Source organism: Solea senegalensis, linkage group LG16 (assembly GCF_019176455.1).
Source record: "Solea senegalensis isolate Sse05_10M linkage group LG16, IFAPA_SoseM_1, whole genome shotgun sequence".
In the NCBI taxonomy this organism is placed as follows: Eukaryota; Metazoa; Chordata; class Actinopteri; order Pleuronectiformes; family Soleidae; genus Solea; species Solea senegalensis.
In genome coordinates this window covers 20,787,770-20,812,085 of record NC_058036.1, presented here as the reverse complement: position 1 = coordinate 20,812,085, position 24,316 = coordinate 20,787,770, and the positions used below count along the sequence as shown (strand labels likewise).

At 40.8% G+C, this 24,316-nt stretch overlaps 3 protein-coding genes across 5 annotated transcripts; all 3 read left to right on the top strand.

Moving 5' to 3' along the window:
- Positions 1 to 135: 135 nt before the first annotated feature.
- LOC122783221 (ubiquitin-conjugating enzyme E2 D2-like) lies at positions 136 to 6,544 on the top strand. Of its 2 annotated transcripts, XM_044047915.1 has the most exons (8): positions 136 to 561; positions 2,222 to 2,285; positions 2,865 to 2,896; positions 3,072 to 3,149; positions 3,642 to 3,747; positions 4,085 to 4,178; positions 4,353 to 4,402; positions 5,655 to 6,544. In XM_044047915.1, the coding sequence occupies exons 1-7, from the start codon at positions 538 to 540 to the stop codon at positions 4,399 to 4,401; spliced, it is 447 nt and encodes a 148-aa protein (XP_043903850.1). In that variant the 5' UTR covers positions 136 to 537; the 3' UTR covers position 4,402; positions 5,655 to 6,544. The 2 variants fall into 2 exon arrangements, with proteins under 2 accessions (XP_043903850.1, XP_043903851.1); XM_044047916.1 differs by lacking the exon at positions 4,353 to 4,402 and having other exon boundaries at positions 137 to 561.
- A 507-nt stretch (positions 6,545 to 7,051) lies between these two features.
- On the top strand, positions 7,052 to 14,471 carry manba (mannosidase, beta A, lysosomal). 2 transcript variants are annotated; one of them, XM_044047907.1, is made up of 18 exons: positions 7,052 to 7,511; positions 7,985 to 8,079; positions 8,148 to 8,253; positions 8,330 to 8,503; positions 8,864 to 8,987; positions 9,296 to 9,465; positions 9,543 to 9,653; positions 9,720 to 9,871; positions 9,950 to 10,067; positions 10,481 to 10,567; positions 10,657 to 10,824; positions 10,934 to 11,152; positions 11,385 to 11,549; positions 11,680 to 11,824; positions 11,906 to 12,048; positions 12,411 to 12,674; positions 13,571 to 13,818; positions 14,380 to 14,471. In XM_044047907.1, the coding sequence occupies exons 1-17, from the start codon at positions 7,296 to 7,298 to the stop codon at positions 13,793 to 13,795; spliced, it is 2,682 nt and encodes an 893-aa protein (XP_043903842.1). In that variant the 5' UTR covers positions 7,052 to 7,295; the 3' UTR covers positions 13,796 to 13,818; positions 14,380 to 14,471. The 2 variants fall into 2 exon arrangements, with proteins under 2 accessions (XP_043903842.1, XP_043903841.1); XM_044047906.1 differs by having other exon boundaries at positions 13,571 to 14,471.
- A 1,961-nt stretch (positions 14,472 to 16,432) lies between these two features.
- Positions 16,433 to 24,023, top strand: slc39a8 (solute carrier family 39 member 8). Its single transcript, XM_044047910.1, has 8 exons — positions 16,433 to 17,004; positions 17,405 to 17,567; positions 19,569 to 19,738; positions 19,812 to 19,934; positions 20,401 to 20,520; positions 22,316 to 22,523; positions 22,844 to 23,028; positions 23,534 to 24,023. Exons 1-8 carry the CDS (start codon positions 16,750 to 16,752, stop codon positions 23,678 to 23,680), a joined length of 1,371 nt encoding a protein of 456 aa, XP_043903845.1. The 5' UTR covers positions 16,433 to 16,749; the 3' UTR covers positions 23,681 to 24,023.
- Positions 24,024 to 24,316: the final 293 nt, after the last annotated feature.

Here is a 24,316-nt window from a genome sequence, read left to right as displayed (position 1 = left end):
TAAAATAAGTGTAGGTCCGCAGGACATCGAGTGGGAGCTGCATGTGGCCCGCGGCCCGCGAGTTTGACACCCTTGCAGGCTTGTTAGCAATCTCGTCATATCCGCTTCGTCACAGCTCCGCCTTCAACATAAAGCGTCACGTACTGTTAGACAGCCACCAGTTGGCTAACGACAGCGCTGGAGAGAAGCTAACAGAAACCGGGTGTAGCACTTCTTCCCCCTCCAGCCCAGCGGTCAGAGACGCAGCTAACACAGAATACTGCACGGCGTTTGAAAACAAACTTAGGAGGGAAGTGAGTTTAACGTAGGACGACGTGACGCCCGTGGATCAAAGGCAGCTTTGTTTCGAACGTAGGTTGAGCTCGTCTGGTCGGTTAGCTTGCTAAGCTAACTGGAGAAGGAAGAAAGAAGGCCGCCGAGTTGACCTCGCGTCACACATTTATAATAAGCAGTGAATCATCATCCTGGCATATCAAAGTTTACCTTCTTCTTGCCCCCGTTTGGATTGGAAAAGCGTCGACTTGAACCCAGAGAAGAATGGCTCTGAAGAGGATCCACAAGGTAAAGACGCTAGCGTCGACGGAGCGTTAGCTCGCGGCGTTAGCCTCCCACAACGTTAGCGGGGCGCTGTGCTGTGAGAACATGGCGGTGAAACCTGGTTCCACCAAGTTCACGAAAACCACGACTGTTCGGTTCCGTTTGTGGGTTCATAGTCGTGCGAAGCGGCTGTTTTCATGTAAATGACATTATATTAGTTTAGCTGTCGGTAGCGGTTCCGCAGGTTGGAGTTTATTGAGGAGACGAGGCCGCTTGAAACACGTTTAAAGCTCTTCAATAGGCCTGCTATCTAACAGGAGCTGCAGCTTATATAATGATAAAAATATGTGTGTGTATATATATGTGTATATGTATAGATATATTTATATATATATATATATATATATAGATATATTTATATCTATATATATATATATATATTTAACACATATATATATATATATCTATATATACATATATGTGTGTGTGTGTGTATATATATATATATATATATATATATATATATATATATATATATATATATATATATATATATATATATATATATATATGTGTGTGTGTATATATATTTGTATACACACATTATATTATTGTGTGTGTTGAGTTGAATTAAACGGGAACAACTTTCATTTAACTTTCTTGAATGGGAGTATTTCCTGGTTGCGTTGCTCCTGCTGTAACGGTGAACGGAATATTTTCGGTTTCTGAACGAAACAAACTATTTTAGGTAGTCATGGGAAAGATGCCATTTAGTATTTTCTGAAGCGAATTGATAAACCAAGAACATCGATGACCGGCACCATACTCTTTATTTATTGTTTCATGAGTGCTATATGGATGTGTTGAGCATATTTATTTTGAATTCCTTTTAATATAAAGTGTGAAACTAAGGAGGAGTGTACCCTGTCACTGTGAAGCATCTAAATGGAATCAGCTTCAATCGGTTAAATCAAGTATTTTCTCTTATTGTCCAAACAGTTAGTGTTATGAGAACTCATGACTCGTACAATTGACTGGATCTGAACTTGCAGTCAGTCAACTTCATGATGCATTACCTTGGTATGTGGTCGTAGCCTATGTGTTCCGAGCACACCACTGTGTGTGTGTTTTCTGGCACTTGATGAAGGAAGCTGGCAGCTGTGGAAGAGACTGGAGAAACACCTTTTTTAACCACCTTCTGCCATTTACTACAATCTTCCACTAAGGAAGTTGTATACTTGTTTGTGAAGTTGTGTATGTCACAGAAGGCCAGGGTGGGGCAGCGGCTTCCACCTCACTCTCAAAAATAGTTGTAGACCTAAAAATAGCGTGCGTGTGTGTGTGTGTGTGTGTGTGTATATGTGCGCTTAGGTCTCATCTTGCATTTACTGTAGAGACGATAACTCGGTGACCTCTCCAACTCTCTAGTCAGTGCACACTAGTTGAACTCGGACAAGAGGAGCCCCCAGATAAAACTGGCTGAAGGGGAGAGTGTTGTGGAATAAACAAAGCATACAACCTGTCAAGTGTTGTCTCCTTCCCCACAATCTACTCCATGTTGACATTTACACTCAGTGTGTTCACTCTTGCTTCCCCCTGCGCATGCATTTCAGATTGTGTCTGTTTTGTCTTTGCAGATTTTCTGTGCTCTAATTGGTTATTGTTCTAAACCTCTTCATTACAGGAGCTCAATGATCTGTCTCGTGACCCTCCATCACAGTGCTCCGCCGGCCCAGTTGGTGATGACAGTAAGTGTCCAAGAGTTCACCAAAACTAATTTATTTCCATTAATCTAATGTTTTATTAATGTAGGTTTGTCTGTGTAGATTTCTTTAGATGAAGATGACATCTTTTACATTACATTACATGTCATTTAGCAGACGCTTTTATCCAAAGCGACTTACAAAAGTGCATTTAAACATTTGGGTACAAATAAGAGTGGTTTGAACTGGTTTTGAAGTCCAAAACCAGTCCAACATCCAAAGATAGAAAAATAGCAGAATAATCTTTTTTTGATGTAGCATCACTTGTAATGGTTTTTAACACTAGTAAAAAAAAAAACAATGCAAGTAAAATAATGTGGATTATAAGAATATAGCATCATCAAATTAATCTGGTGTAGATTTGGAATCAATGTTGACTTTATTGTCATCCAGAATACATTATGAGTTGTCTGCTTTCGTTTTCACCCGAAAATAAGTCTTGAATCGTCGTATTTGATACCTAAATGAATAGGTTATCGAGTAGTTGTTTTAACTAAATATAATCCTGTTGGATCACATACCTGCAACCTGTTTTTCATAACCTTTGCTTTCTCTTCTCTGCAGTGTTTCACTGGCAAGCCACAATCATGGGGCCTGTAAGTGTATATTTAACTTGTATTTACATGCAAATCATATGTTAATGAACACAGTATAATCTCTGTATTTGTATGCGATGAAGGTTGATATTTGACTTGGAACTGTGGAGGTGGCTTTGGATGGTTTTTGATCTGTAACACATGTAAAACATTTTGTTTTTGTGTTTCTTTTCAGAATGACAGTCCGTATCAGGGAGGCGTTTTCTTCTTGACAATTCATTTTCCAACAGACTACCCCTTCAAACCACCCAAGGTGAGGAGACGTCTTGTCAATAGGGCTGTCACGTTTAAACTTTCACCACGGTTTTACTGCACCCTCCTCCGACACACACACACACACACACACAGCTGAAGAGATGGACTTGATTGTCGTGTCACTCCACCTGTCCGTCTTATGTTTCTTTTCAGCAGTTGTGTTTGACTTCACCCACATGAGACTGAGAGGGAGAGCAAGAATCACTGCTCAGCACGAGGCTAAGATAATCACTGTATGAGCGCACGTGTAATGGAGGACTTCTCCTTCACCTTTCATGTCTGATAGTCATTTTACACCTTTTAATGTATGAAGCTGTTAGAGCACATTTGTGCTGAGGCATTTACCACCGACCAGGGCTGTAACTAATCATTATTTTCATAATGGATTCATTTGTGGGGTATTTTTGAGTTTGCCAACAGGGTTAGGGTTACTGAACAAAATCTTTTGAAACCATTTAAACAAACATGTTTTGTTTTTTCTTGTCTTTAGGTTGCATTTACAACGAGAATTTACCACCCAAATATTAACAGTAACGGCAGTATCTGTCTGGATATTCTCAGATCTCAGTGGTCTCCTGCACTTACTATTTCTAAAGGTAAGTATCATTAGAAAAGTACCCTGAAGACAGTTGATAGTGGAGTCTGACACAAGTTGAATAATTTTTTACTGGATAATTTTCCCTATTGGCCAATATTATTACAGTCTACTGTAGATTTATTATTTTCTTACCAAAGTTTAAAGAACAAACGTTGATTCTGCACACAAACTGAGTACAAGGCCGATCCCAAGACCAATGCTTGTACTTTAGTTGACAAGTCTTTGTTTTCTTTGTTTTATTTACATAGTTCTTCATAATTGCCTAATTTTTTTGTAATTAAATATTACACAGTGAGTCAGACTAAGGTTCATGAACATGTGTGTTCTGTTTGTAGTTCTTCTCTCCATTTGCTCACTCCTATGTGACCCAAACCCTGATGACCCACTAGTGCCAGAGATTGCACGAATCTACAAAACAGATAATCTGAAGTAAGTGTGTTTTAATCTGTACGCGTGAAACTAATTTAACAGGTTTCATTTCCAGAAGGAAGATGACCGTGTACATGGGTTTTATGCTGCGTCATCCTTGATAAGAACATTTTCTTTACAGGAGTAGTTGTATAACGGTCGTAACGAGCATGTAACCTAGTTTCACTCCGTCAGGTACAATAAACTAGCTCAGGAGTGGACAGCGAAGTATGCCATGCTTTAGGGTAAGAGAGGCCAAGAGGCTGCGCTGCATCTTGCCAAGTTCAGTGGGAGTGGCTTGTTGGTTGGTTGTGCTGTGATCTGACGCTCTGATGGCAATGACATAACCAGAGGCTGGAATATTACTGTGAATCTGCTCCTGTTAATGTGGAGGGAACTCAAGTCTTTCAAACACGCCAGCTTGGCCGTTACATAGATGAATACTTAAAGGTTTTGCTGCTGTAGCACAATGATTGATTCACGTCTCTTTTATTTATTTATTGATTTATTGATTTATTGAGTAGCTTGTCAGGGACTGTGCAAAAACATGAGCATGTAAATGACAGCAGGAATACATGAACAGATGTTTGTTTTTGTATGCATGTACAAATAATTATGTCTCTTTACGTCCTTGGTGAGGCGATTGTTGGGAACATAGTTGGCCCATCAGAATGCAATTCAGAGTACTTCATCAAAACCTGAGACTGTTGTTCATAGGTCAACCTTACACGATGAAAATACAACCTGCTTAGTGAAGGAAATAAATGTAAAAGTTCAAAGTGTAGCAAGGGAAAGAAATTTGTCATTGAAACTGTCAGCATGGCTGTGGAATTATTGCAATTATTTGATTAATTCTGACCTGGAAAATCTCACTTTCCAATTGAGAAAAAATGTTTGAGACGAAAAAGTTAGATCTCTAAAATTTGTTAAGATGTAAAACGAGTCAGGTCAAGGAATCGTTATATTTAGATTTGAGCAAATTGCGTAAGATCAAGTAAACAAAGAAGTTTCAGAGTCATCGCCATCTAGTGACTCTTGTTTGTTACTGCAGTCAGTTTGTCCCTTTACCACCAGCCGCTGTCGTTCCAGTTCACAGGCAAAGAGCCTTTGCCTGTTTGTTGTCACGCTCGGTACTGACTGAGAAAATTCATCATTACGTAAATAAATTGTGATTGTATGAGATACGGAACTCACTGTAACATTAACACACACACGCACACAAACATCAAATGAGTTACATAAGCAGGAAACGGATGTCTGTGCATGTAAATGTAGCCACTAATTTGAGCATGAAGACAAGTGCTGAGGTGTAAAGATGTTTGTTATAATCTGCTAATCACAGACTTGTTTTTCTGCATTTATGGTCTGATTTTATCAAGAGTGTTTGCATTGTCGTTTCAAAAAAAATGCTCAGACGCATGTGTTAAATTAATCTAGTATAAGTAATGAATGAATGAGTGTGGATCTGTTGATGTGATAATGTTTCTGTCTTTGCAGATACACCAGACTGGCAAAAGAATGGACATCAAAATATGCAATGTAATGGCGTCGTGTGGAAAATCTGGTCGACAATGTTGCTGATTTAAACTCAAAATTCCTGGATTCTGTTTTTTTTTATTTGTTAATCGGAGCATTTTACCCCGACTCTTTTGTGTGCTCATAAGAAGATAGTGTTCTCTCTAGGACACATGACACTTTCTGTCAGGTTTCTATTCCCTTTTTGTTTGGACATTAAAAGAAAAAACAGAGTCAATATGGTTCTAACCACATGGTTTTGAGCATGCACCAGTGACCATTTTTTATTTGTTAGCCCAGAATTGGTGATGTTGGTCATTTACTCTACACACACTTTGTTCTTGTGAACAGAAAGTCAACCCTATGACGATCCACTGGCTTGATTCTCTTCTCCTGTTCGGTCCTGGCTTAGATTCCAGAAATTCTCCATTTTTAAAATTGGCAAACCAATGTTGAAAGAGGTCAAATTAGAATCTTTCCTTAGAGTATGTGTTAAAGTGGTTCCTGGACTGTTGTGGGATTTCTTACCTGAAGAAAGAAGTGTATCTTCTTCCACTCATGGTCAAAGTGTGTGTACAGGAAGCACAACAGTATATATAAATGTTAAGGAAACAACATATAAGAACTTCATTGTTGTATTTTATGCATGATAATATCTGATGTTTCTGCAAATTCAATGGATTGTGAGGCTGAGCAGCTGGAGAAATTTGGTTTCTATTTTTCTTTGTCTTAGAAGCCAGTAGAATGAGCAGACTTGAACACTGTCTTCTTGTAGCCCTTAAATATCAATGCAAAGCTAATGGTTGATAATCAACTTGTGGCCCTGTTTCTTTTTAGTTTTCCCTCCAATAAAGAAGTTACTTAAACTAAAAGAATGAGACTTGTGAGTTTTATTGAAGTGATTATGAAATGATGTGAGTGGTGTGTTGAATTTCCACTCGCAGTTCAATTTTGATTATTTGATTATCAAATGAGATGGAAGAAAATACACCTGGAAGTTAACTAACAGTTAATCACGTTTTATCATGGATTTGTTATCAGAACGTTTCTACACCTGTGTACAATAGTGTTCGATTTTAATTTGAATATAATTTGATCCTATACATTTATTTGGAAAATGTGACCCATTTAAATGGTTTCCCGCTGTTACAGATTGTTCTCTCAGCTCTCTGTGATGACGTGATGTTGGCGGACTTCCGCTGTTCTTGCTCCACGCTCTAATAAAAGTGAGAGCGGGAAACGGTTATTATTATCGTATGTAAAGTTCAGGCGACCTCCCCGCCCCGCACCTCGGTTACACCCATATCTATGGTTACTCCGCCTTAATCATGGCCTTAATGCCCCGCCTCCCCTCCTCCCGCCGACTCTCTGGTCACGTTACGTCACGGGCAAACAGGAAACTCGGTTGTCTGGTCTTGCTCATGAAGCCACATCCGTGTATTAAACACAACAGAAACCAGAGCTTTTTTAAAACATTTATCAACATAAAATAAGAATTTGTTTATCCTGTGAACGTATGTGCTATATATAGACCGAAGGGGGCAGTAGCGCGCCATTGATGCGTCTCGTCTGTCATCAAAGAAGAAGAAGAAACCAAGACGCTGAGGATTATTACGTGAAGTTATGACAGCTCTGTGTGGAAACGTTTGTCTTTCAGCTCTGGGTTGTTTGTCGTGTTTGTTTGTCGCGGTTTTATCGGGACTTTCCTCCTCTGTGGACAATAATATCGTGAGTCTGGACGGTAAATGGAGTCTGTCAAACTCTAACGGTTCACTGTCGCTGTCGGCGGAGGTTCCCGGATGTGTCCACTCAGCTCTGTTCAAACAGGGATTCATACAGGTGAGATTCACCACAGGTGAGATTAAATCACAGGTGAGATTCACACAGGTGAGATTAAATCACAGGTGAGATTAAATCACAGGTGAGATTCACCACAGGTGAGATTAAATCACAGGTGAGATTCAGACAGATGAGATTCACCACAGGTGAGATTAAACCACAGGTGAGATTCACCACAGGTGAGATTCACACAGGTGAGATTCATGTTTTGTTCTCAAACCATTCAATTGAATTATTGAATTATGTCATTTTTTATGAAGCAAAGAAACCAGGATATCTTCACATTTAAAAGGCTGTAAAATGGTAATCAAAATAATTGATCAATATTTAAACTTAAAGTAAACTTTAGGTGACTGAATTAAAGTCTCTAGTTTTCTTTGTTTTATATTATATGTGTTTATCTTTTCATAATTGTAATGATTTATATTTGAATGGTGAAATGATTAGTTATATTATTACTTTTTCTTTTTCAGGACCCATATTTTAGGTTCAATGATTTGTCATATCGATGGATTGCTTTTGATAACTGGACGTACACGACCACGTTCAGTGTGATGCATCCACTGAGGTGAGTGTAATAAAGGATCTTGTTTTGTCTCGAGTCCTGGTTCTGACTCACTTGTGTGTGTGGAACAGAACCAAACAGAAGGTCGTCCTGGTCTTCGATGGCGTGGACACCGTCGCGTCCATTTGGCTGAACGGAGTGAGCGTGGGACGCACAGACAACATGTTCCGCAGATACGTAGGTGTTCACAATGTAAAGATGTCAATCGTTTGTTTGCTTTGAGTTGAAACAGCGTTTGTTTGGGTTTGTGCAGGACTTCACGGTCAGAGACTCGCTGAAGGACGGAGACAATGTGCTGAGAGTTTGTCTCCAGTCTGCGGTTGTTTACGCTTCAGAAAGAAGCAAAGTTCACTCTGCCTACAGAGTTCCTCCTGAATGTCCTCCAGACGTTCAGAAGGGACTTTGTCATGTCAATTTCATCAGGAAAGTAAGTTGATCTTCAGTTTAGAAAGCACTCACTATCCTGCGCCAAAGTCCTTGTTCATGTCACTGAAGTCAAAACCAAATGAATGATTTCAAACTCTGAAGGCACAAAATAACACAAGTGAACTTAGTGATGAAGAATAATTCTCAGGATAATATTCTGATTATTGATACATTTTGTTTTTGTTTTTGTAAAAGTAATAGATATTAGAATAAAGACGGTGTATGTAGATTCAACTTTAAAGTCACTGAAAACCACAGTGCAGAATTCCCTCATTTTATGATCTTATCAAACAGTTTTGCTGCAACTGGATGTGATTTATTTCACCGTTTGTGTAAATATTCAATCACTGCTGTGTCCAAGGAGCAGAGTTCTTTCAGTTGGGACTGGGGGCCTGCGTTTCCCACCATGGGTCTGTGGAAAAGTGTTCGAGTGGAGGCGTTTGACGTCGTGCAGCTCCTCCACGTTTCCTCTGTTCCTCTGTACAGTACGTCCTTCTAAACCCTCCCTCAACCATAGTTCTGTCTTAATTCTGTCTTAATTCTGTCTTAATTCTATCATAGTTCTGTCTTAATTCTGTCATAGTTCTGTCTTAATTCTGTCATAGTTCTGTCTTAATTCTGTCATAGTTATGTCTTAATTCTGTCTTAATTCTGTCATAATTCTGTCATAATTCTGTCTTAATTCTGTCATAGTTCTGTCTTAATTCTGTCATAGTAGTGTCTTAATTCTGTCTTAATTCTGTTTTAATTCTGTCATAGTTGTGTGTCCTCACATGTCCTCACATGTCTTCAGATTCCAGCCTGTCCGAGTGGAGACTCCAGGTGGATCTGGTCGTTGATGCAGTTCAGACGACCCGTGTCCAGATCAGCGTCTCCGTCCCTGAGCTGGACTCAGAGCGGGACGTCCACACACAGTTTCTCTGTGGACAGACCACGCACACCGTTGTGTTACACATCAACAAGGTTGCTTTTCCAACGTTTCCATGTTTCCATACTTGTCTTGTTGAGAAGTTGTGAGAAGGTTCGTCTTCCTCTTCCAGAGCAGTGAGGTGAAGCTGTGGTGGCCTCACACACACGGGCAGCAGCCTTTTTATCAGCTCAGTGTCTCAGTCTCGCAGGACAAGCTTCTCATCCTGAACTCAAGGTCAAAGGTCAGAGTTGGCTCATTGTTTAAAGATCACATGGTTTTGTTGAGCTAAGACAAAACTTCATTGCAGGTCTATTTCCGTACCGTGGAGCTCGTCCAGGAGCCTGTCGTCCACTCTCCAGGCCTGAGCTTTTATTTCCGCATCAATGGGAAACCAATTTTCCTCAAGGGCTCCAACTGGATCCCAGCTCATGCCTTCCAGGACCAGATCTCTCCTGCTGTGTGAGATTTCTTTCAAAAGGTTTGTGCTGTGAGTGTGAAAAATGCCGATGCTGAAGATCGTCTGTCTTTGTCGTGCAGTTTGAGGAACTTGTTGCAGTCGGCAGTCGACGCTAACATGAATGCCCTCAGGGTCTGGGGAGGCGGAGTTTATGAGCAGGATCTTTTCTACAGCATCTGTGATGAAGTGGGAATCATGGTACGTTGAATCCTGTCCTACTGTGTGTATATACACCAACTCACCAAATACCAAATACATTTACACCAAAGCTTTTACTCGATAAACGTATTTTATTGTTCCCTAAAAAGTGTGAAATGTTTGTGTTACAGCAGCACTTTACTATACATGAAATAAAATGTAAGACAAGTGATGTTCAGACGGATGATGTGAGTGAAGACTGTGAAGCCTACATACATTCATTCATTCATTCATTCATTCATTCATTCATGCTCCTGGGGAAACATGTTTTTGTCATTATTTACTAAGCAATCACAACAAGAAAGTTACGAAAGGGCAGAAAGTCAACAATGTTTCGATGTCATCATCAAAGTTTACATTTCAACACTTATTTTGAGTCAGAGAGGAAACAGCTGAGTGTCTCCTGTGTTCAGGTCTGGCAGGACATGATGTTTGCGTGTGCCACGTATCCCACTGACGACGACTTCATTCACACAGTGAGAGAGGAGGTCGTCCAGCAGGTGAGTGACACACTCACTTAACAATGCCTTTGGAATGAAATGTTGATGTAGTATATGGTGCACGTGTGTTGTTTATGGTTTATGGTCAGGTACAGCGGCTCAAGTCTCATCCTTCTATCATAATCTGGAGTGGAAACAATGAAAATGAAGCTGCGCTGGCAACAAACTGGTTTAACATTCCAGCCGCTGAGAAGCCGCTGTACGCCAGAGACTATGTGACGCTGTACGTGGACAACATCAGGGAGGTCGTGCGAGCGGTGAGACACAGTTGACATTTGATTCCCCTTAATTCACGTGGAAAGTTTCCAATTTAAAAAATAAAGGGTGGTGATTATGATGAAGTGAAACAGTGTTCTTTGTGTTCAGGAAGACCAGAGTCGTCCCTTTATTGTCTCTAGTCCAACAAACGGTGTAGAATCAGAGCAGGAGGGATGGCTTTCAGAGAATCCTTACGATCCTCACTACGGTGACACTCATTTCTACAACTACGTCTCTGACTGCTGGGACTGGCGCACGTTTCCCCGCACACGCTTGGCCTCAGAATACGGGTTCCAGTCCTGGCCTTCCTTCTCCACCCTGCAGCCGGTCAGTGCAGCCGTCTTTTTCAACTGTCTTACATGTTCATGTCTTTTTTTTTCTACGAGGAACAATTTGTGGATCATTTAACAACAACTATAATCCCTAATGTTAATAAGGCCAAAGGTTAGAGAGAAATACAAAAAATGAGTAAACAAATGTTACCTTTAAAGCAGTGGGTTGTAACTGGAGACACATATTTAGAACATGACACATTCATGTTCATGTTTTTGTGTGTCAGGTTTCCACAGAAGAAGACTGGAGCTACAGCAGCCACTTTGTTTCCCATCGTCAGCATCATGAGAGCGGGAACGAGCAGATGTTAGAGCAGGCAGCGTTACACTTTAACCTGCCCAACTCCACTGACCCGCTCACAGCATTCACACACACTCTCTACATCACACAGGTACACACAACCACAGTCTGCATGGTTGGACTTCAGATTTAGTAAAACTGGTTTGTTTTCCTTGTAATGACATCGTCACATTGTCTCCATGACGACGTGCATGTAGTAGTTGGATGTTTCCTGTGTGCAGGTCATGCAGGCTCAGTGTGTGAAGACTCAGACCGAGTTTTATCGCCGCAGTCGGACCGAGATCATAGAGGGCAAAGGTCACACTATGGGCGCTCTTTACTGGCAGCTCAATGATATTTGGCAGGCGCCCTCCTGGTCATCCATCGGTGAGTGAAGGTTGAACTCTGATCTTTTCTGTTGGTGATAGACGTCAGTGTTATAAAATAATCTTTGATTGTTGTGTTCAGAGTTCGGTGGGAAGTGGAAAATGCTTCATTATTTTGCACAGACGTTCTTCGCCGCCGTGCTTCCTGTTGCCTTCGAAGATGCAGACACACTGTTGATCTACGCCGTCTCAGACCTGAGTCACGACCTGAAGCTCAGAGCTGTGGTTTGTTTTAAATGGAAAAGTCATTTCATTACATTTGTGTAAAAAACCACACACACACACGACAAATACATTAAATAAATGGAAAATAGAAGAAACGGCTTTTAATCCACAGAGACACAACATTATATTAAATGCACACATCTATTTACATCAAGTGGAACGTGATTAAGAGAATAGTTTAACATTTTTAATTTGAACTTTAAAGTTTACTTTAGGTAAGTAACTTTTACCAGTGTAACTTGGATTTTAGGTCTACAATATAATAGAAGTTTGAAGAGGGCCACACAACCTGCAACCCTGTGACAACCCTGTCATGTGGAGCGGTGTATAAAAACCCTGGACGGATTGTTTTTGTGTTGCAGGTGAGCGTTTACTCTTGGTCTCGTCTCCAGCCCGTGTGCACGCTGAAGTCTGACCCGCTCCTGGTCCCCGGAGGCGGCGCAGTGGCCATTTTTAAACAGCCAGTCGCCGCCCTGCTGGCAGGATGTGGGCACTGCACCCGCTTCACCTGCGTGCTAACGTTCCACCTGGAGGACAGCAGCAGTGGTGCGCAGCAGGGTCCGACCAACCACCACTTCCTTTCCTCCCCCAAAGACGCCGAGGGCCTTCAGAGACCCAACATCACAGTCAGTCACTGTTTCTACGTCTTTGTTGTCTGTGTGCCACAGGAAGGAGAATCACCCAGTGACCCGTGTGTGACCTGTGTGTGACCCGTGTGTGACCCGTGTGTGACCCGTGTGTGACCTGTGTGATCCATGTGTGACCTGTGTGATCCATGTGTGATCCATGTGATCCATGTGACCCATGTATGATCCATGTGTGACCCATGTGTGACCCGTGACCTGTGTGACCTGTGTGATCCATGTGACATGTGTGACCCTTGTGACCCATGTCATGTGTGATCCATGTGACCATGTATGATCCATGTGACCCATGATGTCATCCATGTGACCCATGTGTGACCCATGTGTGACCCATGTGTGATCCATGTGGTATCCGTGTGTGATCCATGTGTGACCCATGTGTGATCCATGTGGTATCCGTGTGACCTGGGAATACTTTGGAATCCTCCTGAGGAGTTGGGAAGAGTTGCTCTGCAGAAATCTTGCTTCAGCTTCTGCCTCAGTGACAAGCGGAGGAAAAAGAAGAAACAGAAGTTTCTAAACTGCTTCCTCAGTCCCAGCAAAGAGCTGCTGCTTCACTCACCGCTGCCTCTGGTGGTCAGGTTGTGTTACAGCAGTGGATCACCAACTCCTGTGTGCTGTGATTGTCTCTGGGGTCTTTGGTGTGGGAGAGTGAGTGGTTTTCTTTTGTCTTGAATCTGTTTTTCTATGTTTATAGTAAGACTGCAGACTGGCCAGCAGGGGGCGTCAGTACCTCATACAACCTCAGCTACTCTGATCATAATAGTGAAAAACCCTTTTTTTATCCTTCTCTTCCCACGTACAGTCAAACATGTAGTTAGAGTTGATTAGGCCGGGATTATGGGATGTCGCTGTGATGTAAGCTTTTGTCCCTGCAGGTCAAAGTGCAGCAGAACGCCGCCGGCATCAGCGTCACCCTCCTCTCTGCCTGCGTGGCTCCATTTGTTTGGCTCGATGTGGGAAAAGTCCCCGGACGTTTCAGCTCTAACGGTTTCCTCATGGTTTCCACAAACATGACGCTCACTTTTGACGCGTGGCGTCCGACCAGCGCGGAGGAACTGTCGGCGTCGCTGACCGTCACGTCTTTAACTGACGTGTACTGAGCTCCACACACACACACACACACGTGAGTCTCTGTTTCCTGCTGCGTCATCATCACTTTAATGTTTAATCTTTACTTTGCTGGTTGTGAGCGTTTGATTAACAGCTGATGGTTTTAGACTCGCTGAGAGAACGCGACTCCATGTTCTGACCTTAGTGGAACACAGTTACTAACACTAATAATAATAATAGTAATAAAATATAAGATATTACTTTATTATATATTTGGGCTGTGGGAAGATCCCGGAGAAAACCCACGTGCACATGCGGCGATCATGTGACCTCCGTGCAGATCAGAACGCGGGTCTTCTTGCTGCAAAACAAGGGTGCTAACCACTACACCACCATGTGGCCTTGAGGGAAAAATAAAAGTGTTAGTTTGACTGATGAGCGATCACTTACGGTAAATCTACAGTCGTCCATCGTTTTTCAGACATGGAGTAAAAACGTTTTTTTTCTAATTTAAGAATGTGAAAAAACAGATGAGCTGAGATTGATTAATGAATGGATGAATTGTTGCAGCCTTGCTTCTATAATATGACTTTAACTAACATTTCATTAACACAGTTGATCTTTATTTCATCAGGCAATTCCATCCACTGAGCGTCTTCTGCAGGACGTCCAGAACAAACACCCAGTTATTGATGTTATATCAATAAAATGAAACCTAAAGTGTGACATTTCAAGTCTTTTAAAGCTTTCTTCCTCTGCTTGTTATGACATAAATAAAGTGACTTCTCCACGCTCTATCTGCAAAGGTCACCGCTGTTAGTTAATGGTTAATGAGCTGATTTATGAGCTGATTTACAGCTCGGACGTCCTGCGCAGGTGAGAGAGTTTGACCTGAGATGTTTACAATATAATATCATTTAATATCGTTCATTTCTTATATTTACAGGGAGATACAGTTCTACACACGTTTATCTCTGGACTATCAAACCTTTACATATAATATTTAAAGTGTATTTCACAAATTCATTCAGTATAATAAATTAGGGCTGGATTATTAGGGTTTGAGCACAAGGTGCGTAGATTAATCCATTACTACTTTAATGGTCAATTCTCTTGATCGTGTGTTTGAAGGCTGCCTTTCCTGTAGAGAGTGTGTGTGTGTGTGTGTGTGTGACTTTTATTATAAGTCCATGACTGAACTTATAATAAAAAGAAAGCCCAGCATTAAGGTTTTAATTTTGAGGGTGAAATTGCCATATACAAAAATTAAACAATGAAATAAAATAAAATTCTGTTTTCCCTCTGGCTTCACTTTTACAAATGTTGACCACTAAAAACAAACAACAGTAGTGGCTGTCTCCTTTTCTAAACAAGAAACACAAAATGCACATTTCTCGCTACTCTCAGTTCAGTAATTTTACAATAACACATAATTCACAGTAACAGCATGCATCGATTGATAACTCATATAGGTGAATTCAATTAATAACTGTAAACAAATTGCATTTTTATCAACTCAGTGTGCTTCACTCACTTCTAACGTAGAGTTTGAGAACTTGGCCCCAAACTCGATGCAGCTCACTCAGCTTTCTCTCCCCTCTGTGAGGTAGATCAACCAAAATAAACACTTTGATACGCTTCTCATTGGTTGATTTGAAGCGAGGGCGGTCACTGGTTTGTGCACATGAAGGAGCGCAGAGCGTCGCTCTCAATTATTTTTATTAATTTATTTTACTTGTCATTGATCATGTAGTTTACATGTTGTTTGAATTATAGTGGAATTTCTGTAATGTGTAACTGGCGATACGTGTGTGTGTGTTGTTGTGCATTGTTGTTATTGTTGTCACATTGTTGTTTTTATCTTGAGGATTTGATATTGTGAGATTGTGAACAATGCCATTAGGTGGTGCTATTGATATGATAATACATGTCATCAGATTGGCATTGTTTGTGTGATGGCATTATTCAGCTGCAATGTTGTGTCCTCTCTCTCTCTCTTGCTACTGTGTGTTTGTTGTGAGGGTGTGAGAGTAAGATGTGCTATTTCTAGATATTCCTGCATGGCTCCACACCACAATTTACACACCAAAGTCAGAGGCCAGCAGTCTGATGACGTTACATGACTTTTCTTCCCACTTTTTTCACTTGCACCTCCTGACCAGAGGAGGCGCTCATTGGCTGCCAGGTCATGTGAGTGTGAGACCCCTGCTTAGGAACCGTTATCCCGATGTTTCCAAAAGTGTGGGCCGAGGCCCACTGGTGGACCGTGACGATACTGCAGATGGCCTCAGACGTGAAGAGAAAGACAATTCTTTTGTCTTTTTACAAAATTCAGTCAACATATTTTTTTTCTTCTATCAATATTTAAATGTGTCATAAAAGTGATGATGTTTTACTTTGTAATTCACATTTAGACTTCTGTCTGTCTGTGTCTGTGTCTGTGTGTGTGTGTGTGTCTGTGTCTGTGTGTGTGTGTGTCTGTCTGTCCGTCTCTGTCTGAAGACACCTGCATTAGTCAGACTGTGTTGTGCACATGCACCTCTGATGGATTTCATTAGGTTCGCCACATAATATCAATGTATGAAGAGTTTTTTTAATGAATAGATTGAATTGCCCCCTTTAAGACCTGGTTTTAAGATTAGGGTTCTAATGAGGTTCAGGTTAGGGTTCAGGGTTAAGGTTAAGGAGCTATGGAATGCATTATGTCAATGAGTGTGTGTATGCTTGTGCGTATGATGACACAATACAAAGCTTTGAACAGTGAGCGCTCCATTTTTCCTCTCCATGACTGTGCAGAGTGATCTTTGAACCTGGTCCACGCACACACACACACGCACGCACACACACACAGAGCAACAGGAAGGAAAAGTTTGAAAACACGCGCACAAGAGCCCGCGCCACGCGCCCCTGTGCGCCATGGAGCCGATGCTGCAGTGGGAGTTCTCGTGTGAAACGTCTTCAGAGGAACACGCGGTTTGATCCACGAGAGGAAACAAAGTCAGAGATGTTTCCCTCCAGATTTTCTCCTCCTCTTGTTGTTGTTGTTGTTGTCGTCGTCGTCGTCGTCGTCGCGTGGATCCAGGCGGTCTCCCCCGCGCTGCTCCACGGCACAGACGCTCATCTGTTCCTGGAGAACATTTTGACTTTTTACGGTGAAAACTCTTCCATCTCCACGAAGGATCTGGAGAATCTGCTGCAGCTGATTTCAGAGAGAAGATCCGAGTCCGTGTTTGAAGGAAACCCGCTGTCAGACCGACAGGTGAACTCTTTACATGGTCACAGACATTAATATCAGATCATTACGTGTCTTTAAACAGCTCCTTGGTTTTGATTCATTCTCATATGACGTAATAACAATACATACTGTGTATTAGTTGTTAATACTTCTCCCTTGAAGTTGATATTTTTTAATGCTTTTTACGTCAATGACAAATAGAGTTTATTTCAATCCTAATTTAGTTTTTACAGTTTTTTCAATTTCCAAATGTACTAATGCTCATAAATAAAACATGATGTTAAATGAATGAATTCTCTGGTATAAGTTAGGTTTGACTTAAAGGTGGTGATTGATCTTTTTACTTTAGTTTGTTGTTATTTTGCTCTGATCTTTTTAATTCATTTGAATATTAATATTCTAATAATCTCTTCTTGCTCTCCAGTGTCTCTCTGCTGCACAGATCTTGTCTCACTTTGGACTTTCTAATGACAGTCAGCTGACTGTGGGACATCTGGACACGATCTGTCCTGCAGTGTTGACCCAGGTGCTGCTGCCCTCCTGCCCCTATGTCCACCCCACCCCCCCCTCCACACTGGATTACTCTGGTGAGTTGCTTCACACACACACACACACACACACACTGTCTGCTCTACTAAATCAGAGTTCATGGAGGTTTTATTTCATGAATCCTGTCTTTACTTAGTTTAGTTTACTTTACTGTCTTTACTTTACTTTACTTTCTTTACTTAGTTTACCTTCACTTTACTTTTTTTTACTTTACTTTCTTTACCTTCACTTTACTTTTTTTACTTTACTTTCTTCACTTAGTTTACCTTCACTTTACTTTTTTTTACTTAGTTTACCTTTACTTTACTTAGTTCACTTTACTTTTTTTTTTTAACTTTACTTTCCTTTAATTTCTTTCACTCATCCACAGACATGAATGCATGGTCAAACCTCTTCTCTCCTGTGAATGTAAGACTCATCTTAAAGGTTACCATGGATTTATTTATTAGCATCAATTAAATATAGAACAGAGTAGATGTACTTCAATAATCTTCATTCATTAGAGTGTAGCAGCAGCACCAATAGCAGCAGCAGTTACTCTTAAAATAATACTTTTTAAAATAATACTTTTTAAAGTCTACTCTTAAAATAATACTTTCTTAAAATAATACTTTTTAAAGTTTACTCTTAAAATAATACTGTCTTAAAATAATACTTTTTAAAGTCTACTCTTAAAATAATACTTTCTTAAAATGATAATTTTTAAAGTCTACTCTTAAAATAATACTGTCTTAAAATAATACTTTTTAAAGTCTACTCTTAAAATAATACTTTCTTAAAATAATACTTTTAAAAGTCTACTCTTAAAATAATACTTTCTTAAAATAATACTTTATAAAGTCTACTCTTAAAATATTACTTCTTAAAATAATACTTTATAAAGTCTACTCTTAAAATATTACTGTCTTAAAATAATACTTTTTAAAGTCTACTCTTAAAATAATACTTTCTTAAAATAATACTTTTTAAAGTCTACTCTTAAAATAATGCTTTCTTAAAATAATACTTTTTAAAGTCTACTCTTAAAATAATGCTTTCTTAAAATAATACTTTTTAAAGTCTACTCTTAAAATAATACTTTCTCAAAATAATACTTTTTAAAGTCTACTCTTGGACTGAGAGAGAGACTGAATTTATGCTCTGTCAGCGTAAAGAATGAAGTTTTGAGTTGTTTTGGTCTCATATGTCACTTCTTGCTGGTAGAAGCCAAATATTAAGCAGCTGAAGTGGGAGCATGTCGCCATCTAGTGTAGGGGAGGTCTTGGAAGACATTATTTCTGTGTTTTTTAGAACCCTAAAAACCAGGAGGACGTGGAAGATTGTGGACACTTAGCTGAAGTTCCATTTCATTCAGATGTGAAGTGGACCACAGAGACACTGTCCTTCATGGACCACAGAGACAGTGTCCTTCATGGACCACAGAGACACGAAGACACTGTCCTTCATGGACCTCTGAGACACCGTCCTTCATGGACCACAGAGGCACTGTCCTCCTGTCCCAGGTCCAACTCTGTTGACACAGTTACAGCCCAGTGTGACTGTTGTTCACTCTCATATTCGTGGCTCATGCTGTTTCCTCCACTGGACGTGTGGACACAAGAACTGTGCAAATAAATAGTGTTGTGTATTTGAGCTCCACATGTATTTGGTTACTGCCGTTACACAAAAGATTTAAGAAATATAAAAATGTATTAAACACATTAAAACTCTTCTATTTATATTCATCATGACTCTGCTAACAGGAAAAGCAACAAAGTCTTTGTGAAGAGCTCACTCTCCCAAACCAAAGTCCAGAGAGAAAGAGGCACAAGAAAAATAAGAGTGTCAAGTAAAGCATAAAGTATTTCCTCTTCTTTGGTAACAGTGTAAAGTATTTCCTCTTCTTTGGTAACAGTGTAAAGTATTTCCTCTTCTTTGGTAACAGTGTAAAGTCTTTTCTTTGGTAACAGTGTAAAGTCTTTTCTTTTCTTTGGTAACAGTGTAAAGTATTTTCTTTTCCTTGGTAACAGTGTAAAGTCTTTTCTTTTCTTTGGTAACAGTGTGGGGTTATGGTTTTCTGGCGGTGACTGTCATCAACCTCGCAGCTCTGCTCGGCCTGTTCCTCATTCCCTTCACCAGGAAATCTTATTTCCCTAAAATCCTGACCTACTTCATCGGCCTGGCCATCGGGACGCTCTTCTCCAACGCTGTGCTTCAGCTCATTCCAGAGGTGCAGAGAAGAGGTTTTAAAAGAATATTTTACCATAAAAGAGTGGAAATAACTTTATTTTGTTAATCCACAGGCTCTGGGTTTTGACCCCAAGTCTGATAACTATGTGTCCAACGCAGTTGGAATCTTCGGGGGTTTTTACATCCTGTTTGTTGTGGAAAAGATTCTGAAAATCACTCTGCGCATGGACCATGAGGTAACGTCACTTTTATCAAATCTATCAATGACCTGCCCTGGTTTATTGGCTCTGCTTCTCTTTATGACATTAGATGTTTTATGCCACACAAGTTGCTACTGTCAGGTATTTTTCACCTTGACCTCATTTTTGAAACTTTGAAATAAATGTTAAAAAATAGAATTAATAAATGTTCACACATTTGAATTATTGTAAACTGTTTTTATAAAGATGACAAACTTTTATCAAGAAAAACTAGTCACTATTTTTACTGAACAAGTAACTCTTCAAACGTCTAAATATCAGTCCATGTTTTATTGTTTTCTACTTTTCTGTATTCATTGTTCAAATGAAATGACAGTTTGATTTATATTGTGTGTTGTCGTGCTGTGATGTGTGTTGTTTTGTTGTCGTGCTGTGTTGTTGTGTTGTCGCGTTGTGTTGTCGTGCTGTGTTGTTGTGTTGTCGTGTTGTTGTGTGTCCTCAGCACGGCCACAGTCACTTCTCTCAGGAGAACGGAGACGTGGTGGAGAAGAAGGACTCGGTCATTGTGAGCAGCATCAGCACCGTCAGCAGTCTGGAACATACCAACATGACGTCTCCTCAGGTACAGGAAACACACTCTGATCATGTCACACCTCACTTCACTCGCACCATGTTGTTGTTGTTGTTGTTGTTGTTGTTGTCGTTGTCGTTGTTGTACTCACTGATCTTTCATTGAACTAAGTAGCTTAATCTTGAACAGATAAGCTCGTAAAAAAAAGAAACAGTGAGGGATGATAAGCTGTGAGTGAACCTCTGTGAGTCACCGGGCGGGAAGCAACACAGTGATTAGAGCTTCTGTTAATATTTAATGGTGAAAGCCGTGCTCTGACTTAGAGCGGATGAACATGTACAGGATCTGTCTTCAGATCCGTCCTCCTCTGGTAAAGGAGGACATTGTCTAAGTCGAGCACAAGGACGCCTTGTTTGACTGAAAGAAAGAACATTTTGTCGCTGCAGGCTGAATCACACTCAGTCTGCTTCTTCTCTGGTTTCACATCAACAACAACAACAGTTGTCCCTTTATATTTGTAATTAAAACATTTACTTTGCAGGAAAGTGACTTCCTGTAAGTCTGTGTATTTTACATTTGCTGGATTATTTTAGTGAGTCAGATCTGTGAATGACACTTTGCCAACAGGGTTGGTCAGTAACCTGTCTACTGAGGAACAGCCGAGTTTCTCTGAAAACATGGACACTATTCTACAATTTAGCCACTGAACAAAAGGCTCAGCTAATAAAACCTCATATCAACATATCACAAGCTGCTTTCTCTGGGTTTGACGTGTTAAACTGAGAAAATTTGCAATTTTACAAAGATGTATATAATATATTGTTCAAATATGTCATTTTGTGACGTTAGTTTGTTCTGATTTTCCTCAGTGACACAAACACATCAAACATGGCAACAGAGATAAAAACCTTGATTTTCTCTATGGACTTTGGTGTGGGAGAGTGAGCTGATGACCACATGAGATACTGCAGCAGTGTGTGTTATCTTTGCTGCTCACTAAACACACATGCTGTGTGTGTCGTTATGTGTGTTTGACTGTTGTTCACTTAACTCTACGTTCATCTCCTCTGTTGTCTCCTCTGACGCCTCCTCTGTCCTCAGGACGAGCCCTCGTCTGCTGTGATTTTTGGTCTTTAATCTCGTCTCCTCTCTTGTCTCCTCTGTCGCCTCCTCTGTCCTCAGGACGAGCCCTCGTCTGCTGTGATGTTTGGTCTTTAATCTCGCTCTCCTCTCTTGTCTCCTCTGCGCCTCCCTCTGTCCCTCAGGACGCAGCCCTCCTGCTGTGATGTTTGGTCTTTAATCATGTCTCCTCTGTCGCCTCTCTGTCCTCAGGCGAGCCCTCGCCTGCTGTGATGCTTTTGGTCTTTAATCATGTCTCCTCTGTCGCCTTCCTCATCGTCTCTCTGTCGCTTCTGTCTTCAGGACAAGCCCTCCCTGCTGTGATGTTGCTCTTAATCTCGCCTCCCTCTGTCGCTCCTCTCTTGTCTCCTCTGTCACCTCCTCTGTCCTCAGGACCCAGCCCCTCGCCTGCTGTGATGTTTGGTCTTTAATCATGTCTCCTCCCTTTCCCCTCTGTCGTCTCTGTCCTCAGGACGAGCCCTCGTCTGCTGTGATGTTTGGTCTTTAATCATGTCTCCTCTGTCGTCTTCCTCTGTCGTCACCTCTGACGTCTCTGTCTTCAGACTCCAGCCCCTCGCCTGCTGTGATGTTTGCTTTAATCTTCTCGTCTCCTCCGCCGCCTCCCTCCTGTCGTCTCCTCTGTCGCCTCTGTCTTCAGGACGAGCCCTCGTCTGCTGTGATGTTTGCTCTTTAATCTCGTCTCCTCCGTCGTCTCCTCTGTCCTCAGGACGAGCCCTCGTCTGCTGTGATGTGTCAGTGGCTGCGCGGGAAGCGCGTGTCCAGCATAAAGACGGTTGCGTGGATGATCACGCTGAGCGACGCCGTGCATAACTTCATTGACGGCCTGGCCATCGGAGCGTCCTTCACCGTCTCTGTAATGACGGGATTCAGCACGTCCACTGCCATCGTGTGTGAGGAGTTTCCTCATGAGTTGGGTGAGTGGTGAACATGCATCATGTGACCATCATGTGACCATCATGTGACCATCATGTGACCTCTTCACAACCTCACACTCTCCAGTCAAACCTGCATCTTCATGTCTGTTAAACAAATGAAGTGTGTGCTGTTTTTACAATGAAGGCCTTAATTATTTATTTCCCTCTACCTGACAATGTGTCAATCAATCAAGTCTTTACCTTAAAGCAGCAACATGTACGTCTTACTCTTCTCTAGTTTATTCTAATCTAGTGATTTTGACTGCTGTCATGTGATTGGCTGAAGAGATCTGTGTGTGTGTGTGTGTGTGCGGCTGCAGGTGACTTTGTGATCCTCCTGAACTCTGGTATGAGCGTCCCTCAGGCCATTTTCTTCAACCTGCTGTCGGCGGTGTCGTGTTACGTGGGCCTCGTGTTTGGAATTCTCCTGGGCAGCAATTTTGCCCCCAACGTAATCTTTGCCATCGCTGGAGGAATGTTCCTGTATATTGGACTGGCAGACATGGTGAGTCACATGATCCATCACAGATGGACATGGTGAGTCACATGACAACAATCGTTGCATTTCCATCACAGGATAACGTGAATGAAAGAGGAGCAAGCTGTTCTATTCTATTCTATTCTATTCTATTCGGGTCCCGCCCGCAGTACCATTAATGGCCACCAGAGGGCCACACTCTGTGTTATTGATTCACTGAAAATCCTGATGTTTTGTTTGTTTGAAATTAAACAATTTCACGACTTTCCAAATGACAGAAATTCACCAGCGATGCACAATCCCCTTCCCTTTGATTTTCCTTTTTTAAAAGTTTTTATTTATGGGATATTAAACATAAAGGAACACAGAATGGATTGGTAAAACAAAATCAAATATTACATATATTATTATTATTACATGTCCTGTGATTCATTGCTAAAACATTTTTATATTACTGATTATTAATTATTCATTTTATATAACAGTGTGTCCCTGTGTGTGTGTCCCTGTGTGCGTGTGTGCGTGTGCACAGTTTCCAGAGATGGACAACATCGCACGGGAACAGAAGAAAACCTCCACAAAGATCGTCTTCTTCCTGATCCAGAACGCTGGTCTGCTGTCAGGCTTCACCATCATCTTGCTCATCACCATGTTTGCTGGACAAATCCACCTGGGCTGAGACACACACACACACACAAACACACACAGGAGGAGGAGACACAAACTGGAAATTCACAAAAGTGCTGAGCTGCTGATTGTGCTCACTAGGCTGGGCTACATAAATGAATGCAAGGTGATTTTTTTTTATATACAAAAACAAAGTAAGAAAGAATATTTTAAGGAGATGCAATGTTTTTCATTTATCATTTGAGTAGAATGTTTACTTCATAACAAAAGGGAAAATCTTTAGAATCATTTCAGGTATGAAATCTACACAAATTTGTTTTATTAAATTATTTTGTCAGGCTTCATATATTGTGAAATATGGTGCTGTTTTGTAAACTAAACATGTTGTGACAACACTGTCTTTGTTTAAAGCTGTTATGGCAGCAGAGTTTGACCTCAGGGTCACACATGAAAAAACTCCCGTGTCTCTGTGAAAACAAAACGTTTAAAAGACATAAAGTCTGTTTAAATCTGTCTCACCAGTGATGATAAATAGGACTTAAAAGTGTCTTTAGACTTTGTTCTTATGGTAAATGTTTAACGACACCTTCATGTGGCATTGAGATAACCTGACATGTCTACAGTAAAACAAACACGATGATTAAAATGCAATCATTTTTATTACAATAATGATTTTTTACAACCGAGC